This window comes from Balearica regulorum, chromosome 4 (assembly GCF_011004875.1).
Source record: "Balearica regulorum gibbericeps isolate bBalReg1 chromosome 4, bBalReg1.pri, whole genome shotgun sequence".
NCBI classification, from domain to species: Eukaryota; Metazoa; Chordata; class Aves; order Gruiformes; family Gruidae; genus Balearica; species Balearica regulorum.
In genome coordinates, this window is record NC_046187.1 from 18819756 (window position 1) to 18841746 (window position 21991).

Sequence of the window (21991 nt, forward strand, 5' to 3'; positions counted from 1 at the left end):
ATACAAACTGGGAGAAGAATAGACCTGCTTTAGCAAGTCAGAGCAAGAGTACCAGCTCTGCACGGTATGTTTGAAATAGCATTTAAGTACCAACAACTGTAAGAATTTCTTCCTTTATAGTGCTTACAAGGTGCTTTAATTCATTTTTTTTCTACAGCTCCCCCCTTCAAATTGTTTTGACAGAAGGCTGTTTGTGATTTTTCTTTTCATCTCTACACATGATAAACCCAAACATAAAAATGTCCTTTGTGTATTATGGTTTGACTTGCTTGGAAATATAATGGGCACAGATAGCTTGTGCAAGAATTGAGAAAATCAGCAATGTTTTCCAAAAGGCAGCACCTATCTCCTTTTTGTTCTTTTTTCACTTAGAGTGAAGTGTGTTCAACTTTGTCAAAAATCAGTCCTCAAATAGTAACTGCAGTTGGTACGGTGGTTTTTGTTTTCTTTGTTTTGCTTGGGGTTTTGTTGTTGTTATTGTTGGCTTGATTTTGTTTTACATTTTCAGTGGGGGAAGAAATCAGAGGGAGACTACCTTTTACTTGGCAGTTTTTCTTTGTTCCATCCAGTCACATGGTCATTTTTCCCCCAATATGTTTAGGCAGTCAACCAGAGGAATAAACTCTTGAGCTACTTAAAGACAAAAAGTCTGAGTCTCATATGCATTAAGACCCCTTTACATTTTTGTAGCACTGTAAATGCTTCTTAAATGAATGGTGGTATACAGGATTAAGCCTATGAAGCACATCAGATAGAGCACTAACTGGATTTTGTAATCCTGGTAACTTCCACATATTTATAGCTTTATCTGTGTCCCCTAGTGAGGGCTGAAGGAAAAGAAACAAGAAGCCAGGAGAGCTGTATGAGCATACTTTGTAACTTCTTCATTGATACCCTTCACACCATTCAAATAGGACTCCGGAATACACTATTTTAATTAGCAAAGCTTGTTTTAAAGTAAACAACACAAACACTCCTCATAGAACAGTCACAGTCTCCCCTGCTAGACATACAGGCTTTTTGGCAAGATCACATTCAAACAGCATGAAATTCACCTCTTGTGCATGGCCCCCCCAAGGTCCCTGCACCCCTTTAACTTCCACTTAGCTGCTCTGGATAGGAGCGAGTGGTTTGTGGGATAAGGACCGAGGTTCACTACAACTTTCCTCCAAAAACAGATGGTCCAAATCCACATCTGTAAAGATCAGCAGTTTTACCACTATAAGGTCATAAAGGTGTAATAAAGGCGTCATGCATAGAGTACATACCATATTTCAATTGAGTCCTGTCCCTGCATGACTTTGAGCCCCTTATGAAAGTACAGATGCACAACACATGTGTAATGAAGCCCTCAATCAATATGGTTTCCTGCGTTGTGCTGTTTATTGGGAACACTGCAAAGTCATTCAACCAACAGGAGTCAAGACAGCAGTGAGAAGAGTATCCTCATGAGGAAGCTCTGACAGGATTCCTTTTGACACATGGGAGAACACGAGATTCCCATCTTAGTTCAGTAATTGCTAAATGAACAGAAATCAGAAATCATTGATGCGACATTGACCCATAAAACACTGATGACTGAGGCCCTGTTCTCCCCTGTACTACACACAGGGAACAACAGATCATCAAAGGAAAACAGGGTAAGAACAAAACCGTATGGAAATAAGGTTGGTTCCTTAACAAATGTCACTACTGCAGTCCATTTATGCTGACTGACACCAGTTGTTCTTTTCAGCTATAACTGTGCAACAAAATCAGACATGTCTCATCTTCCAGTCTTGATACTGAACTGTTGCTGTTGTTGATTTTCTTTTGTTGGTCAAGTTTTTTCTTTTTTTCTTTTTTTTCTTTTTTTTTTTTTTTACATCTACGTTTATCAACACTGATACATTACAGATCTTGTTAGTTATACTTTGAAGTCTGATCATGCAGAACTACAGGCAGGTGCAACTTAGATCTTGTTACAGGATGGACATGGCAAGGTGAACAGTTGCTAGTTAAGTTCTGGAGCTTTGTTACTGTTGTGGCTTAATGTATACTGGCCATAAGTCCCACTTACTCAATTTACTAAATATACATGATTCTATATGTACATTGAAACCTCCAGCACCCTCCTTTTCAGCATGTGACTGACTTAGGAAAAGATCAGAGGTCAACCATATTTAAACATACAGCGGCCTTATTGTAAAAGACTTAAAAGAAACAGAGTGTTGGATTATTACATAATAGTTACAGAGGAAGGGAAAAAATCAATACAACTATTTACATTATAAATATCTTACTTTCCAGAAGACAAGAATGGCCCTGTTCAGTGAAAATTAGCAAAAGAGACAGGCTTTCCTGTCTGAAATTATAAGCATGGTAGGGATACATTTATTTCCCAAATTAACTGTGTCTTCCTTCAATATGTGCTTTTCAGCTTTTCGCTCTCAGGTAAAAAGGCACCGTTAGCCTCAATTGAAGTTTTTCAACATTCTTTTGTCGAATCAAATGCTCTTTAAATCTCAAACTTGCCATGGGTCAATAAGCCTGAACAGAAATTAAGTTAAAAAGTTCACCTCTTGCAATCAATAGTTAATTTAAAAAAAAAAAAAAAAAAAGAAAAGCAAAATAAATTTAAAAAAAAAAAAAGCAGCCCACATTGGCAAGTTCCTAATACACTAAGAAGATTCCACTAAATTCCACTGGACAGGTCTGGTTTTCAGCTCATCCATGAATATGACACATTCACCATTCCCCCGCCTCCCACAAGCATCTTACTAATTAAGACATTACATATTTGTGGAATATTCAAACCTACTGCACAATGATTTTCCTTTTGTGTGTGTGTGTGTGTGTGAAAAGATGTGTGAAATTGAGCTTGCAATTAGTTAACTGTGTCCTTTGTAAAGTAGTGGAAGTTCAAATAAGCACAGCCATCAGATTCTTGAAGATGCATGATTCTGTTACAATTACGCTCTTTATCCACACTGAAAACTTGGATCAAATATGAATAGAACACAGGCTCTAAAAATCACATCCATATGCACTCCCTCTCTTTCCTACACACACATATGGAGGCAAAGAAAAACTGAAGTGAACCACTAACTCAGACTTTTTTGCCAGGTTATTAAAAGTCTAATTGTTCCCTGCAGGTTTTCTTTCATATTGCTCTCCTTGAAAGCACACAGTTTGTTGCAAAATACCTTTTTTTTTTTACTTTGTTTTTGCATGTTCGAATTCACACAAAATTTTAAAATCTCAATAAGCATGAAGAAAGAAATTGATCTGAAACTAAAATAAATTTTGATCCTTTGAAATACTGCAAAGCTTGTAATATAAGTAAGCTAACATTGGCTATTAGAAGTTATTTTTGAATTAAAATATTTCAATTACATTGTACAATGACTTTGGGATACTCAAAACATATTTTTCCTTTTTTTAAATAAAAAATTCAGGAGATTTGCTGAAACTGACTCTCTCAGGCAGTTCTAAAATTGACTACTAGCATATTTTTCATGAGAAAATATGTTGGTGGAAAAGAAATCACTAGTGCTCACTGACAAACATTAGAATATGATCCAAACCACTTAAGTAGCACTACTTTGGAAAACTTCCTAAAGGCACTGCAACAAGTCTAATTTCTTCAGTATTGTTAGTCCAAATCTTGAAGGTAAAGCAATATACATGAAGATAAAGCCATATATATGAATCTATTCTTGGTTATAAGTTTAGAAGAGTGATACAGTGACATGATCATCTGTCTTGTGTAATCTCTAGAGGCCAATATCAAGCAGGAACTGGTGACTTCCAGAAGAAAACCGTCAGCGCATTAGGGAAATACCTAATCAGGCTTTCTATAGTGGGTTTTTTCTTTCTTTTTTTTTTTTTTTCTTGACAGATTACCATACTTGTACTCCAATCTAAGCTCCACTTTATATAATGCAAGCTTGCTAAGATTCCTGAATCTATCTGTGCCATGGAATTCTAAATAGTATGGAAGGGTTATCAACAACAACGTGATTTGCATAAATCAGTGGGTGACCAACTCAAATATCTGACCTCTCTAAAGATCTATTGCATTTTAATGGAATATAATTAAGACTCACAAGATACTACCAAGACAGTATCTGAAGACTGATTTCAAAAATTACAGAAAATTTTGGATTGAAAACATGCATAACCTTACATCAACTTGACATAAATTAATACCTCATCCTCATTTAAACTCATCGGTGAGAAGGAAAATGGAGGAGGGGTCTCTTAAGAGCTATTCTAATTTCTTTTTTTTCTTTTTTTGGTTTCTCATACTATCCAGAAGTATTCCACCTGAAAATAAAGCAGGAATGTTTTGTGGCAACTTTCCCCTCTACCTCTCTATCTTCTCAATGCTATTTTTTGCAGCTAGTGCTCTGAGCAGCCACTGATAGTTAAGATGCTTCTGCCATTTTCCTCACCCTGATGATGGCTATCTGCATGACTTAAATAAGCCACTTGGGACAGAATTTCTTTGGGTATCCAGGCACTTAAGATACCAATAGGCTCTTAGGCATATTTTAAAAAATAACCAAGGTGTCCAGCTGCCATTCATGCTGATGAAAGATATGCCACTTCTGGCATAGGCTCTCTGATTGCCCCTTTAGTGCCTAAATACCTTGGAACACCTCTGCAGTGGTGGCAATTATGCTTACAACTGCAAACCTCAAAGAATGAGGTGCAAATTGTTACTCAAGTACTATTTAGTCACATTTTAAACAGAGGTAGATTTAAAAGATCACTGGCAAGAAAAATAAGAAAAGCATCTATCATTATTGAACTGAATAGAATATTGGAATAAAGGGGAACAGACTTGAAGAGAAGGGTATCAAAACTTCTAGAATCTGAAAGAAAAATTTTCTTTACCTTAAGACAGATTATTGAATGTCATCACTGCAATCTTTTATTCAAGAGTCCGTGCATTCTTGTTATCAGCTGACAGCACCGAATTCATGACACAAAGCAAAACAAAGGATACTATTCTTGTTCAATGGTCGCTACTTCCGTTTGGACATACAAGGACCAGAATTGTAAAGAACTATTGCTTTTCTTCATTGATGGCTTTTTTCTAGTGTCCAATGTGGACAGCCCCAAGTCTCCTCCCTCAGATAGAGCTTTTCATAAAGGAGACTAACTAATTTCAGGACAAGAAGGGATGCAGTAATTCTTTCAGGCCTCATTTCAGCAAGGCACTTAAGCACGTGCTGATGCCAATCGCTGCTGAGCAAAGGACAAAAGCACATGCTAGTTAAAATTATGTATGCATCCCTATAGTCTCCATTAAATGTTTGTACAAGCACTGGTGCTTAGTGGAATCAGGGCTTTTGGGAATAAAGCTATATAACTTCTGTGTTGTAGGTTCATTTAGCGCCAATCACTAGGACATCTTCTAAGGTGACTGGTTCTTCACCTAGCACTCATGAACCCAAACAAGACTGAATTATACCATTGGACTAAGAGCATGTTTTTTGGCTTTGATAGATGAACATGGGAGATCCGTTAGCATCTGTCTATGATAAATGGTTTATCTGCTATTGCCTACGCTACATCTCCATAGTATCACTGGCATTGAACTGTGATTATTCCTAGTTTCTACAGCCTACGTTCGTGGTGTTTTTTCAGTTTCTCTTCCATACAGCTTTGCGTCTTTGAGACACTTTTGTTTAAATAACACACCCAAATGGTGCACACTAAGGAATGTAAAGCAGATACTAGTTACCTGAATATTATTTATATATATCTATGGTGAATTAAATCTGGAGGTGATACATTTCATTATTGCTAAGAAGTCACCCTTGGTGTTATTGCCTTTGTACCTACAGAGCATTGCTGTTTACCTTTCAATACTTTTATGATCATTGGCTTTGAAGTTAAGAGTTACATCACTCAAAAATGACTTGTTGTTTCATGGCTTAGGAGACAATACTGCTAAATATTTTTAGCAGTAGTAAATTATTGCTTTTACAATTACTGCTCTGAGTTTTTAGAAAATTATCGACCTAATTTTATTTTCAAAAAAATTTCCATAAAAATCTACCAAAAATATACCTGGGGGGGAAAAAATTCCTACAGCAATTTTGTGACAGCTCAGACCTACCAAGTCTGAAATTATTTTATATTCACTTAATTTTTATCTCCCCTCCTCCCCACCCTGGAGACAAGTTTTTTTCTTTGCTTGCTTCCTTTTGAACAAGATCTGACTTGATACTCAATTTTTTTTTCCTACCACGGAATGGCAGGCTTGTAAGCCACCTAATACAACAGTGCTATTTTGGTAGAATTTTGACTACATAAGAATTAGTGAATGTAAAATATCCAGTAATATATTCTAAATGGTTTCTCTCTGACATTCGGAAAAGCATTAGAGTATGATTTAGCTCATTTCAGTTTACATGGCATGCTTTGGTAAGAGGAGAGATGACTCAGATTTTAGTTCATTTCCAACTCAGGTAATAATGACTTTGCAGTGGGAAAATGCTAGTTGCTGTTTTGGCTGGAAAAATATTCAGTTATTCTGAAATTCCATGTAGAGTTTTGCCATTCTCTGGTAAAAACAGTTGCTGTTACTTACGACTGGGAATCCTACGTATTATTACCTGGTAAAATCAGTTTGATATTCAGTCATTATTGGGTTCTTCAGAACTTGTCAAAACTGTCTAAAAGACCCCTGATTGCAATCTTTTCAGCCCAGCGCACTATCTGATTGGTATCCTCTGCTATTACTTAGAATACAGGAATACTAGACCCATGCACTCTGTGGTTCTTTTCCATGTAACACAGCTGATAAAACTTCCTGGGGAGTCAGATGATTTGTCACGAGCAAATGAACAGCCAAAAGCACCTAGAGAAGGCCTGTTCTCTTAGTAGCGGAGATCCCTGCAAGGGAATGATTTTAAGGGAAAACAACCTCTAAGCCACAAACATGCACTGAGAAGGAGTGGGCTGCAAATATCCTTTCTCTGTTTGACCTAGTAAAGATCTAGATGTAAAATAAAAACAAGTTGCTGCATGTCCTTTTGACCATAATCTGCCCATTCCCCAAACCTGTCATACTCCAAGCATACATGTAATTCATAATAGCGAGCCTATCTATGAACTAAAATGAGAACTCAGGAAAAGTTGCTTACTGAGATAAATCTTTCTGGGCTTAGACATGCATAAAACCCCTTCATTCATGTTCCCTGTAGTTTGCAAAGATATATGTGCTTCCTTCTAACCTGGTCTTAGCTTGGCATATCTTCTCTAAAAATGAGAACAAGTCTTAACATTCACAAACATTTTTCTATGAAGCTCTGTGGCATCTTCTTTCAATACAAACTGGTTATTATTTCAAAATATATATAAAAATCTCAGCAGAAATTTTGGTGCTACATCTTCAAGTCTCTGAGGGAGCCACAGTCAATGTGGTTATTTACACTTCCACAAATCCTCATACAAGATATGCAACCTCATCAATAAGCAAACAAATAGAATATATACTGGTAATATCACATATGTAGTTTTGCAGTTCACCTGAAATGGGCCATTTAGTTGTGGAGTGCACACTAAGTACATATGCAGATGTGTGTGTTCCTATAGGTACACAGCTGCATACACTGCCAGAATTCTATTGGCACGTGTGTGTATGTGCTATTCATATATGAAGAAAAATGCATGTATATACCTATTTGCCTCACTGGGCAGAAGATGACAGAACAGAGAGTGAAGGAAGATATACACCTGTATGTTTGCGAGTGGCTACTGCACACCTTGTCATGCCAGTGTGAAAAGGACAGTTGCAGGTTGCTGGTTTTGCAGCCATTAATTTTACATCTTATGGGGAGGGGGTAAAAAAAAAAGGATATTTGAGTTCCTTTTGTTTTTTTTCCCCAGTAAGCATCATTGGAAGAAGACCAAAGCAGAGCAACTATAAGTTAAATATACACTTGAGCTTAGCTGCATTACATAACTCTGTAGGAGAAGCAGGCTGAAAAGATTTTTGTTTGTTTGTTTTGTTTAAATCTTTGTATTTTATTTCTCTTCCTTTTCATCTCTTAACTCCTGTTAATTTTTACTCCTAAATTACATCATCCTCTGAAGAACGCTGGGTTTCGCAGGCAGGCGGCTAGTCACCTGCAACAACCGAGGGGTCCCGCAGAAGCTTCCAGGCTGCTGTCTGTGTCAGACGCCAGTGTTTGATCCGTGGACATGGATGAGATGTCATTGACAGATGAGGATGGAGGGAGGCTTTCACTGCTGTTCACTGCTGCACCTGTGCTACGAAAACGAACACCAATGTGATTAAACCTGATTTAAACGCTCACAGTTTAAAAAGCAAAGGATTCTTACCCTGTGGCAACAGGAATGTAAGTACACAGACCATTTTAAACAATGGCAAGCATTAGAAGAAAATGGGCCATACAAACTTTAGGCATTGGATAATATTAAATATTTTACCAGGAAATTTTCTCCCTCAACAGTCTATTTTGAAGAGATAGAGCTCATGTTGTGTCTATCACTCCACTTCTTTCTAGCCTTCTTAAAGTTACAAAACACCCAACGATCCGATATCTGCTAGGAACACACAGGCACCAACAAGATAATTAAAAACCCAACCCAGTGCTCCACACTCTCTAGTAAGATCCCAGTTCTCTGGTAGATAGTTTAGCAGAATGGGTGGCATCAAGTCACCTAGTGGCAGCGCAGAGAAGATGGCTGTGTGGGAGGCAAAGCTGGTTTCTTCCACTTAGTTAAGGACGAGGTAGACTAAGCCCACGATTTCAGTTGTGACAGTATTTTTGTGCATCCAAGTTTACCTGTCCTCTGTAAAATGATGATAGTACCAGGTATTATCCAAACAATCACTTTGATTTTGTGAAATGAAGAATGTACCTTCATGAGATTATCATCAATGTGACTGAACATTTAGCACATCCCTCAATATTATCAGGCATTATTTGTTCTACAAATGCAGGTAACTGATGATAAATACAGAGCTGTGTGATGAATGTATTTAGCGTGCACCTATAATTGCTCAACCATCACTCTGCCCATTAACCTTAACTCATGCTTAAGTTCTCAGAGTAGCAAACAACAGTTTGAATGGTATTTTTTTCCACTGAACTTTCAGGCACATTTCTTTGTCCTCTTTCCATCAAAATGAACGTTGTCTGCAGTTTGGGAGGGATACATTCATTTTCATTAAATATTCATTACAATGATATTGCACACCTGGAAATCATAGCTAGTCACCGTGACACACTGATCTTTGTTCTGCAGATAGATGTTGTTTCATTCTTATGGCCAAAAAGTTTTCTCAGTTAACTTTTACAGATTTTCATTTCCTCAAAATGGACAGAAAATAACATGTATTAAATTGAAAAGCAAGAGAACACACCTAAAAAACCAACACCTAGTAAAATTACAAAACTCGTATATTCTTAATACAGAAATTAATAGCCATCTGTACAGCCTAGCCAAAATATACGATGCTATGGACAAAAGGAGAGGATTTCTGTCACTTTCCAGTTTGCAATAAAAACATTACTTTGAGAAAACAAGCCACTATACCTCAAACCACTCTTCTATTTTCCTCAACTTTTTCTTCCCTTTATACACATCTACTATACAAAAAGCACATAAGAGACTGATACGCTTATGTTCAGAGCTCTAGATGAGAACGGCTTTCTGCTGCTGTAGTAGTAGTACAAAGATATTCTGGCATCAGAATCACCCTTGAATTAGTTTACTCTCCTGATACATGTGGAAAATAAAATAGTTAATTTTGTAAAGGCTGCAAAAAGACAGAGCAATCTCAATGACATCTCATTGGTGACTGCAGACAGCAATCATCTATCTTTTCTGACAGAAGATTTGTTTTTCTGAGAGTTATTTACAGGTACCTCATTCATATTGATCAGTAATCATCCAGTACAATACTGTTACTTCATGTTTACATGTTAGTCAGTCAAAACAAATGCATTTAGATATAGTCAAAATATGACTGAATTGAATGATATTAATGGCTGAACAATATATAACCTTTCTAAATGTTTACAGCACTGGACAGAAGCCTGCCGTTAACTCACGGATACCGTCCCAGGAATCAAATGGAAAGAATTCCGGTAGGTTCAATCAACTTCTGATCAAATTGTTACTGTGCAGCTTTCTTTGATGAATGTGTGATCAACTTAGCTAGGCAAAATAACTGAATAGCTGCAGAAATTATATAGGTGAAGATTTTGTTACACTATGTCTGATTCAGCACCACTGAATTCAATAAACCCTGCTATGTTCATTTCAGCAAGTATCAACTCAGCCTCCACGTTTCTGGAAGGTACATCTTTATGTTTATTCCTAGCTTTCAGTACAATTCCACATGACACGACACACAGACCTAATAGTTACTATTGCAGCCCCAAAGCACCCAGACTCACAAAATGCTCATGAAACCAAGTGAAACCACACGGAACCTATATGACAGAATGAAAGAATTCAGCAGCAGAAAGGAGCGCTTATGCAGCAACACTCAGAAACCCAACAAAAAGCTGTCCTAGTCAATAAGTAATGCTTCATTTGCTATGCTCAGCACCTGCCTGGTGCTACAACAGCTTGTTCCTGAAGGGATGGGTGCCAGGTGAAACAGTGCAGAAATGACAGAGGTGCATTCAAAAGAGAAAAAGAGCCCCATTTATGAGTTTGTGTTTGGCAGGAAGCTTCTCACTGGCTGCGGGGTTGAGGAAAAGAGCAAAAGCTTAGAGCAGGTGAGAAACAGCTCCTGGGATCTGTTCCTGGCTCTGCCATTGACCTGACAGCTATTAAGCCACACATCAACTTCCCTGCTATAAAGCTGGGATTCCTTCCTCAGAGGGCTCCTGTGAAGCCCTGTTTAATTAGCACCTATGGAAGTGCCTTTAAGGCTTCAGCTGTGAAGTGTACAGATGTGGGGGGAAAAAGCAAAGGAGAACTGCAGCTTTTGCTGTTTCCAAAAAAAGTCCTGTGTCTGTCTTGGGGATTTGCTCAGCTTCTTATAAGTCATGTAATTAGTAACTCTTGATATGCAATGTCACAGCAAGTCCATCAGCTGCTTATTTTAGGCTCTGCACACAACAGAAGAGGGCTACTAATGGTATCCAGTAGTTCTGGGGTGATAGCAACAAAACTGACCAAATCAGGCAGCAACTAAAAGACAGGAAGGGAAGAATAAAAGAGCAATTTTCAGCAAGAAAGGGGACTGCTGAGAATAAGCTGCACTAAGATCAGTGCTATTTACTATATTCTCTATGCAGAAATGAGAACACAGTTAGAAATAGGTGTGAAATTATAGCTGGGTAGTGAAGACTAGGGGACAGTGTGAGAAGGTTAGATAGTACGCAGTGTCAGAGCAGAGGAAATCTGCAAGTAGCAGCAAAGTTATTTACTTTGGACAGAGCTTAAGGTTAATTCTAAATAATCTACAACCTTGAATTAAATCTTTTATGTAATGGAAATACCTGCTGTTTTATAATACCAGTCAGAAACACTTTTTTTTAATGCATTAACCAAATAGAAAATGGTATTGCTAAATTCCTCCCGTATCTTTGAATAAAACAGTTTATATCCTTTGCTTCTCTGCTTCAGAAATTACAGAGCAGAAGAGTCCTGAGACTGCTAGTGAAAAGTTCTGCTGCACTTCTTGGTAAAGTGAGTAATTTAAAATAAATAATACATCTTCTGTGGAACCCAGAAGGAGATCTCAACAGAAGATGCACATATATATATATGGCTATCACACATGCATATGTGTATTTTGGAGAGGGTATAGGTGTATAAAAGGTATATATCTTCATGTTATAAGGGTGTGAATTAGTCAACAATCCTGAAGGTTGATTATATTTCGTAGCTATTTCTCACATGTATTGTTGTGACTGAGTTCCATTGAGAAAACATTATTCTCCCAGCTGAGTAATGATATGGCATAGACCCTTTGAATAGAAAGCATGCCAATAAGGGGTACAGTATCTGAATTTATAAATAAAACAGAACCATTTAGAAATTTTGTAACATAGAATACAAAACAAAAACTCTAGCATCTAAGATTAAATTCCATGTTGATGTGTGCATGTAGACATGCATATGTTGTTTGCATGTGTTGCTTACATATTTACGTAACACATATACACACCTACACGCAAATCTTTCCACTCTATTCAGCACTACCAGTGTCTTAAGCAGATAAGTTTGGACACTGTGATTGATGAAAGATAGAAGTCAACTAGATAAAGTGTAGAGAAAAGCAGTAAGTTTGAAGGATTGAAAGATGCAGGTAGTGAAATTCAAAGGAAGGAAGACTGATTAGGGATGCGATAATGGAATGGTAGCTAAAAGCTACCAGAAAGAAAAATGGAGGAAACTGTTCTCCATGTCCTCTGGAGACTGAACAAGAAATAGCAGAGTTAAACTGCAGCAAAAAAAGATTTAGGCATGACAATACAAAAAGCTTTCTGAAAGTAAACAAGGTAGCCTACAGAAGTTTTTTTTTGAACAGGCAACAGAATTATCTGTTTGGAACAGTTTTAGACACAGCTGATTTTGTTCGTTGGACATGAGCACAAGGGGCACTTGAGTTCCCCCCCCCAAGTCCCACATTTCAAGCTTGTATGTTGTTGTATTAACTAATTCTTCACAGGACAAGAGGAAGCACTAAGTGACTGACACTCTGATACACAGGCACTTTAAGTAGCCTGCACTATCAATGGGCAACTGTTACTCTTGATGCTGTGAACTCCAGCTGTCTCCTCAAAAGCTCTGATCAAGTAATCACAGAAACTCATCTACAGCTTGCTTGCTAGGACTACTGATAGAGCACCAAATCTTAGCCTTCTGAGTTCTTGCCAGGGACACTGACCAATGAGCAATATATGTGCAGAGTCTCCCTCATTTCCCTTATGCTCAGAACTGGTGACTTGTTTTACCTCATTCTTTCAGTATTTCATTCATTTGAAAGAAATTAAGTCAGGTACACAAAGTGATGAAAAACATTAAATCTACTGTTTCATAAACCAGTCTCATCTCAGAGCAATTTTTAAATACTTGCTATACCTGTTGGTGCCTAACAATGCAAACAGTCAAAGGGGAACAGCAAAAGACAGGTAAGAAATGGCAATTGTGTGGGTTTGGAAACATTTTACGTAAACAATAAAAACCTTCCACATCAGAAAAACAGAACATGGAATACATAAAGAAATCCCTGAGTAGTTAATTTCTGAAATGAGCAACTACATATCTATATGTATAAGATATATATATCTTGATCATAAATCAGACTGCAACCACCATTCTATACAGGAGAGAGATTTAAGAATGAGTACTTATCAGATACTTGTCAGGGCCCCAGATTTCTTTTCAGCATTGGTACAGTAGTTTGGTAAATTAAATCTGCGATTCCTACACTTTGTTTGCTATTTGACAAGAACGCAATGGATTGTGTTCAATATCTTACTTCATCGATGTCAAAATCCAGGTGCAGTGCTACTGCTCTAATTATTACTATGCACGTCATCCACTGTTGCCATGTTTTTCCTTGTCCTGTCAGTTACTAATGATGCATTCTTGTTCTAATGTTGTTAGCTCAGCAGCAAGTGAAAAGTGAGAATGCAAAATGTCCTGGTTTCAGCTGAGAGGATTGATTTTCTTCATAGTAGCTAGTGTGGGGATACATTTTGGATTTGTGCTGGAGACAGCATTGATAATATAGAGATGTTTTTGTTCTATGGACTTATTCTTGAGCAGTATTTACACGGGGCCAAGGCCTTTTCTGCTTCTTGCACTGCCCTGCCAGCGGGATGCCTGGGGGTGGACAAGAAGTTGGGAGCAGACAGAGACAGGACAGGTGACCCAAACTGACCAAAGGGATATTCCACACTATATGACGTCATGCTCAGTTTATAAGGAGCTTGGAGGAAGGGGGGGGGGGGGCAGCGGCATTCGGAGCGATGGCGTTTGTCTTCCCAAGTAACCGTTACGCATGACAGAGCCCTGCTTTCCTGGAGATGGCTGAACACCTGCCTGCCCATGGGAAGTGGTGAATGAATTCCTTGCTTTGCTTTGCTTGTGCGCGTGGCTTTTGCTTTACCTATTAAACTGTCTTTATCTCAACCCAGGAGTTTTCTCACTTTAACTTTTCTAATTCTCTTCCCCATCCTGATGGGGGGGGAGTGAATGAGCGGCTGCGTGGTGCTCAGCTGCCCGCTGGGGTAAAACCACGACAGTCCTTTTTGGCGCCCAACGTGGGGCTCGAAGGGTTTGAGATAATGACAGATTTGACTGGAATGTGCTAGATTGAATTTATAGCTGTTACTAGCTATTTAGTATTAGCTGTTTAGCTATTAATTGGCAGGCTCCTGTGCTTGCCATGGGGCTTGCTTGCCTTACTGTCTATTAGAGTCTAGTGCTCGTTAGTGGCTGCTTTGTGCTTTCACTGCTCGCTGTACTGCTGTACTTCTTATCATGTCACTGTGGAACATTTTGATAACAGCAATGGCGATGCGCCTGGCCTGGCAGATGGCCAGGGCATCGCTGCTGTTTTTGTGCTGCTGTCCTGGACAGGCTGGAACTCCTGTGTGCACTCGAGTCGAAGGGACTGTGACCTGTGGATGATTCCACGTCGGAGCAGGACACCCCAAAGCGTCTGTGGCTGTGGTTGCATCTGTACCACAGCAGGTACAGCTCAAAGTGTCTGGGGCTGTGGTTGCATCTGTGCCGCAGCAGGTATATCTCGAAGTGTCTGGGGCCGTGGTTGCATCTGTACCACAGCAGGTATATCTGGAAGTGTCTGGGGCTGTGGTTGCGTCTGTGCCGCAGCAGGTATATCTCGAAGTGTCTGGGGCCGTGGTTGCGTCTGTGCTGCAGCAGGTATACCTCGAAGTGGCTGTGGCTGTGGTTGTGTCTGTGCTGCAGCAGGTATATCTCGAAGTGTCTGTGGCTGTTGTTGTGTCTGTGCCGCAGCAGGTATACCTCTGGAAGGACTGTGAGCCAAGGATGAGTCCATGCTGGAGAGGGTACACCTCGGAGCATCTGTGGCAAGGATAAGTCCATGCTACAGCAGGTACACCTTGGAGCATCAGTGGCTGTGCATGGGTCATGCTGGAACATTTCAAAGTGTGTGGCCATGGACGAGCCCATGATAGGGCAGGTTTATTTCTGAGAGGACTGAAGCGACTGTGACTGTGGGCAAGGCCACGCTGGAGCAAGTGTATCTATGAAGGCATTGTGGCCCATGGAGAAGGCCATGCTGGAACAGGTGCACCTCAAAGTGACTGTGGCTGTGGATAAGTCTATGCCACAGCAGGTGTACCCCTGGAGAGACTGTGGCTCATGGATAAGACTCCCCTTGGAGCAGGTACACCCCTAAGGGACTGCAATCTGAGGATAAGTTCAAGCCGGAGCAGGGGCAAGGGGAGGTGTTCATTGCAATGGTAAACTTGATGGTCTGACTCGAAGGGACCAGGGGTGGATATTGTAATGGAAATACCTTTAAATTGTTGTGACCCATGATTTGAGTTGCATGTTACAGGAATTACTGTAGCAGAAATCACCTGAACTAATGGAGAACAAGCCTTACAGGAGGCAGCGCAAGTGCAGCAGTGGACCTGACCTGAGCTGGTTTTGGTGCCCAGTAACTCCACGTCAACCACCTCTCCTGTCCTGAGTGACCACCATGGTGGATGGAGCCCAAGGTTGTGGACCAAGTGAACCCAATGGACATTTTGCGGACATTTATGGACATTTTAAAAGGGTGGTCCACAAACTAAGAGAATGATATCAGCATATTATATCAAGGGATGAGAAGGGGGGTGGTGCTTAATGAGGATGTATTGAATAGTGTGGGACCTGAGCATGACGTAAATAGTATGGAATAAGGGGTGGATAAAAGTATTTCTCTGAAAATATGCAGAGGACGCTGAATTAAATGATTTTACTTTGAGGAAAGGTTCTGCAAAAGGTAGTTAGTTTTACCCATAAGTGCTACTGGACACTGTGCTCAAAATGTGGGCACTTCAAGTCTGCCGGTGAAAGTGTACCTTCATAAATATGTATTTCTGTGTACTGGCAGTCACACTTTGCATTTCTGTGAAAAGACTGCTGATGTGAATTTTCCTCAGGTAAAATTTAGTTGTGGTTTTCTTGTGACAGGACTTCAAGAATTTGTGTTTGAAGACAACTTTCCCTTCTCATCCAAGTGTCAACCAAGCTTGTCAGCAAGCTGTTCTAATGTTATCAGACTTCTGAAAGGATAAACTAGAATAGGTACCAGATGCTTATGGGGTAGTGGTGCAGTGTTGGGTGTCCAACAGCTGGATACGTGCTAACATCACCAATTTTGCTTATATCAACTAGCAGAGTATTAGTTCATAATTAGTTCATCCATTTATAAACAGTATAATAATAATTGTGTGCGATAAACCTCCCCACCCACAGGAATATAATCTGTAACCACAGATCTTTCCATAGAAAATACCAGGACAACTATATCTCAAATAGCATGTGGACCAATTTTTAAGTATTAACATGACACTGGAGCGCAATTAATCAAGGCCAACCCATCAGAAGCACTGGATTTCATAAAAACTTCTTAACTTGGTCTGCATAACTGCATGTGTAGCCCAAGTGCAGCTATCTCCATTTTCTTTTTGTCAGTACAGAAAACACATCAAAGTTATTCAATGGGGCTGAGTACCTGAAGGAGAAGGCTGTCCTTTTACTACACCATTTTTAGTCTTTTCTTCAGAATTCATTACTTCTTTGTAGATGAGTTCTGGAAGAGAGAATAGCAACAGTTACAAACAGGAACAACTGCCTGTGATCAGGAACAAAACAACTATTGTGAATCACAGTGTCATAGCTCTCCCATGGGCTCCCTCTCTCTGCCCTACCTTGTTTTCATAAGTCTGACAGCTCTGCTTGCCTAAGACCTCTCTCTTCCATTCCCCTCCTCTCCTGTCATCTCTTTTTGGAGCTGAATTGAGACAAATAGGGTTAAACTAGAACACATGAATTGTTAAATGCTGTACTGTCTAGAAATGAAGCAGCATGGTAATCCAGTGCTTTTTACTGTGGGTAAAATTCTGATGCATCGTCCTGCTGAACAGTATCCTGTTCTTCAGATGATATCCTTAGATTTCAATGAAGCACTGGAATCTGCACCTCCTGTGTTGACATTAACCTGTGTAGATAATGATAGTCCTCAGGACATTTCTTATGTTTTCACTACCAAAGCACCAATTCATAGGGCTTGTGTCAATTCTTCATGTCAAAGAATTCTTCTGGTTTTACACAGATGCAACTGGTGGTGGGACATGGCTGTTTTGCCACTGAAATACCCCTTCCCATATAATTCTAAACTGTGATTACCTTTCCATTCCTCGATTGTATGTTCCCTTTCATCCAGCTGTTTATCATATATCTGAGGAGGGGGCTGCAGGAGAGAAACAAAGCTATTTAGACAATTGTCCGTTATATTGTAGGTAATTAGGAGTAATTAGTTAAAGATAAATTCTCTTCTCCCTCTTTGCTATCCATCCCGTATGTGGAAAAACACATGAAACACATTTGAATGTTAAAGGGATTAACGCTTCTGGAATTCAACTCTTTATGTAGAAGAAACCAATACATTTCTCCCTTTTCCTTTTTTAAACAAGAGGCATAGTTGTAGTTGAAATAGAACCCAGGTCAGCAATTGTGCCTATACTGAGCCCAGAGACTCCACACACAGATTGTTTGCACTGGCAGAGAATGTACTGTCAGCATACCAGACAAATACCAATCTTGATTAATTAGTAGTAATATTACTATATTAGTTTTTTAGTTGCACTTTAGATATCATACTCACAGCTATACAAACTTCTCAGAGTAACTCTAATTTTAAAGTAAATCTCCCTGCCAGAATTTCTGATCCATGTTCCAAATTCCCAAGCTTTCCAGTATACATACTTTTAAGTAACTTTACTTTGACCAAAAAGGTTTCTTTTTTTTTTTTCTTCTTTCTGTATTTTTCATTTGATGGGAACGTCACAGAAGTAGCAGATCCTGGAATTTACAGCGACAAAGGCAACTACAGTTTCCAAGGGCCTGCATATCTGCTTTCATTGGGCAACTAAGCCATGTGTTCATTGTCTCTCCTGATGTTAGCTGCCAAATACAGCAGCCAAGGAAGGCAGGGGACTCTCTCTTCCTTCCTTCTACCAAGAAGCTTCAATATCTGAGGTAAGAATATCTAATGGGGATGGAAACAAGATCTACAACACTTTTCTTGCGCATAAGTATTTACTTTAACTCTCATCTTGGGCACTTGGCCATTGTGTGCATCCATTTCAAAACATCCTACTATTAAATGCATGTTTACCAAGCTGTTTTCTGATTCACTAAGAAGTTGAGAATTTGCTCTCAGGACTCTAACACCATCAGTCCATTAAGCTATTTGCATGCTACAGATACAACTGAGAAAGTAATAGCTCAGTGATGTAATACGGACCAGGAAAATTATATGATAGCTGAACTGGACAAGTCAACTGAGAACAAGAGAAGTTCCCGCAGAGTGACAGTTGTATCAGGGTTAAAGACAAGAGAATTAGGTGAAGTCCTGGATCTCAAGTCTCAAACCTGAGAAGGTGCTGAGAGAAAACCTGAAACACGTGCCATGAGTTAAAGTGAGTTCCAGGCCTCAGCAGGGATACCTCAGGATTCACTATGTCAGCAAGGTAAGACACAACCACATAAGAAGTCTGAGTCCAAAACCAATGCAGTTGTTCTCTTATTCAGCATAACCCTTCTCTGTCCCTTCCAGCCAGTCCTGAAGCTTAAGATAGATTCAACCAAAATCGATGCAGTCTCCATGGGGAGACTTCATGTTTCTGCTGATTGTGATATCAGGGAGCTGTATACTACAAAAGAGTGCAGGTGAGCCTCACCATTGACCAGCGGGATGTGGTATGTAAGCTCCACTGCTCCAGCTGAGCCTGCTGGACTACTGCTCAGCCACTCAGCCAGCCCTGCAGCATGCACTTACTGCTGGGGGAAAGCAGAGAAAGCTGGCAAAGACAAAGAGACTCTGGGGGTCTAAGAATTTACCGGACACTTACAAGGGCTGTCAGCTCCACTATGTAGCTGGCTCGTGGCTTTTATGGTAGCAGTAGGGGAGGCATTTGGCTAAGCTGTCATCTGAATTACAGCGACAGATCCACTGCCACTCTGTCAGATGGAAGGAAAGCAGGTAAACCAAGTTGGACAAGAATATCCTGCAAGTACCTTTCTTTCTAAAAGCTTCAGGGACGGGCTTAAAAAAACCCACAGGCTGTGTGTAAAATTGCTCCTACGAAGTGTAAACAATCTTTTTACATCTTCCACAGAAAAACAGGGGTATTTCTCCCCCAGCCAGAAATAAAGGCATAGATTCCTTCATGTCCTGGTATTTGACTAGGATAGAGTTAATTTTCACAAGAAGCTGGGAAGGGACGCAGCCAGGACCCAAACCAGCCAAAGGGGTATTCTATACCATATGACATTATGCTCAGCATAAAAGGGGGCTGGCTGGAGGACACCACAGCTCCAGGACAGCGGAGTGTGCAATCATGTGAGGTCATTGGTTTGGGTCATGTTGGGTGAGAAATTGCATTGTGTATCACCCATTTTGTATATTCTAAGTACTGTTGTTGGTATTTTCCTCTTTCTTTTGCTATGCCAGTGAACTGTCCTTATCCCAACTCATGGGTTTTACCTTTTTCTTCCGATTCTCCTCCCCATCCTACTGAGAGGGGGTGGGGTGAGTGAGCGGCCACACGGTGCTCAGCTTCTGGCTGGGGCTAAACCACAACAGTCCTTTTTAGCACCAAACGGGGGGCACAAAGGATTGAGATAATGACAGATCTGACAGGAGTGTGTTAAAACAAAATAAATAGTCACTGGTCACAATGGTGTTTTGTTTGTTCACATGGCTTCCTGTACGTATTCCCTGTGGTGCTGTTTGTCACCTCTGGAGAGGGATCAGCATTCTCATTTTGCTGTACTGTGTGATATCAAATTATTATGTGATAACATCAATGGTCATGAGGTTAAGCTGGTATTTGTACATGGCATTGCTGTCATGCCCATACCTCAGATGACATCTCTCAGAATTGACTAATAATTGCACCCAATCTATGGGGAGGATGGGGGAAATACTTTCTCTCACTCTTTCACCTCCCCTTTTCCCTTCAGGCTGCTTACAGCAGCTTTTGAGAATTTTGAATATCCTTGGGATATTCAAGCCAGCATGCTCCTAATGCTATGAAATCTGCATGTGTTCCAGGTCTTGTTCAGGGTTATGAAAATTTGTTTTAAGAATAACACCCAGAGATCTGCCCCGAGGCTGAATAGTCATGGGTGGCATGGCTTGTGGGACAATATGGGCAGGTATCTAGAGAACTTCTCACCTCCAATGGTTTGGAACTTGACTCCTGAACAACTACAGGACCCTGATGAAGTGATAGAATATTTGAAAGGAAAATGCTGTGGCTTTTCCAAAGAGGCACAACTTACCACCCTGTGCTGGGCGCTCATCAGTATCTACAAACCCTGTTTGATAGTAGGCAGCAGCCCCAGGGGGAAGAGAGGAAAAACCTACAGACAGGCACTGTAGCTAACCCAGCCCCAGTGACAGGCACTGTGGCTACTCAAACCCCTGTGACAGGCACTGCAGCTGAACCAACATCCAGCCCATGCCAGTATGAGTCACCCCTGTACACAGGAAGAAATACACACAAAAAATCAGTTTGCTTAGTAAAGAATGACGATGAACCGGGACCATCATGAGACCTAGAGGAAGAGGCAGAACCAGAGGAAATCACCTGATCCCTGTCCTTGAGTGAGCTGCAAGACATGCAAAAAGATTTCAGCTGTCATCCAGGTGAGCACATCGTTACCAGCTGCTCTGATGCTGGGATAACGGGGCCAGTAGCCTGGAATTGGAGGGTAGGAAAGGCAAGCAGCTGAGATCCCTGTCTAGGGAAGAGGACATCAACAAGGTGATTGGCAAAAAGACACAAGCCCTCAGACTCTGGAGGTGACCTCTTTCAAGCGTGAGGGAAAGGTGTCCTTTCAGTGAAGATATTGTATGTCATCCAGGCAAGTGGACCACCATGGAGCGAGGTATCCAGTACCTGAGGAAATTAGCCATGCGGGAGATGGTTTATTAATACCTCGACAATGGGCAGTTACCCACAAACCCTGGTGAAGACCAATGTACCTGGCCCATGTGGCGGAAGTTTGTACGGAGCGCACCATCGTAGTATGCCAACTCATTGGCAGTAATGGACTGGAAAGACAAAAAGGCACCAACAGTGGATGAAGCGGCTGGCTGACTCCGGCAATATGAAGAACGTCTCTCTTCTTCCCTCATCTCAGCTGTGGAGAAACTGTCCTGGAAGGTCCAGCAACACAAAGAGAATATGTCCTACTCCCCACCTGTACATACCAGTATCTCAGCTATTAGGAGTTAAGTGTTCCTCTGCTCAAGAGAGAGGATATACAGGGTACACACCATGAAGCACCCTGTGGTTTTACCTGTGTGACTATGGAGAAGACATGAGGAAGTGGGATGGAAAACCTACCTCGACCTTACAGGCATGAGTATGTGAGCTGCAAGGCAAAACAAACACAAAAGGGGATTCTTTCAGGAAAAATGCAACTCCAGTTTTCAGTGGTTAGTCCCTCAAACCAAATGGAGGGCATGATCGTACTTATGATCCTCTTGAAGGGACTTGTAAGTCATTTTTGTAAAAATTGAGTTGCAAATACAATGAGCAGGATTAGAGGGGCCCTGCCTCCAGCCACGTGGAGGAATGGGACAACCGGGTTTATCGGACTGTGTGGATCTGATGGCCTGGCACACTGGATCCACAAGAGTGTATAGCACAACAGACACCAGCTTGGGGCGCTCACAAAGCCCCCAAGCTGTGGTGGGGAACTGGGGTGGTTACAGCAA

General features: G+C 40.5%; 1 protein-coding gene across 9 annotated transcripts in view; it reads right to left on the minus strand.

The window, feature by feature from the left end:
• The window catches only part of MAPK10 (mitogen-activated protein kinase 10), a 188435-nt gene that overhangs the window by 4188 nt on the left and 162256 nt on the right, over window positions 1-21991 (minus strand). For 7 of the 9 annotated variants that reach the window (XM_075751343.1, XM_075751341.1, XM_075751340.1 and 4 more), the window contains 3 exons: window positions 17386-17449; window positions 16712-16789; window positions 437-8266 (listed from right to left, as the gene is read on the minus strand). In XM_075751343.1, the coding sequence (XP_075607458.1) occupies window positions 8124-8266; window positions 16712-16789; window positions 17386-17449 (285 nt within the window). In that variant the 3' untranslated portion in view covers window positions 437-8123. Of the gene's footprint in view, window positions 1-436; window positions 8272-16711; window positions 16790-17385; window positions 17450-21991 lie in introns of those variants that run through there. The other 2 variants (XM_075751348.1, XM_075751347.1) reach the window with 2 other exon arrangements.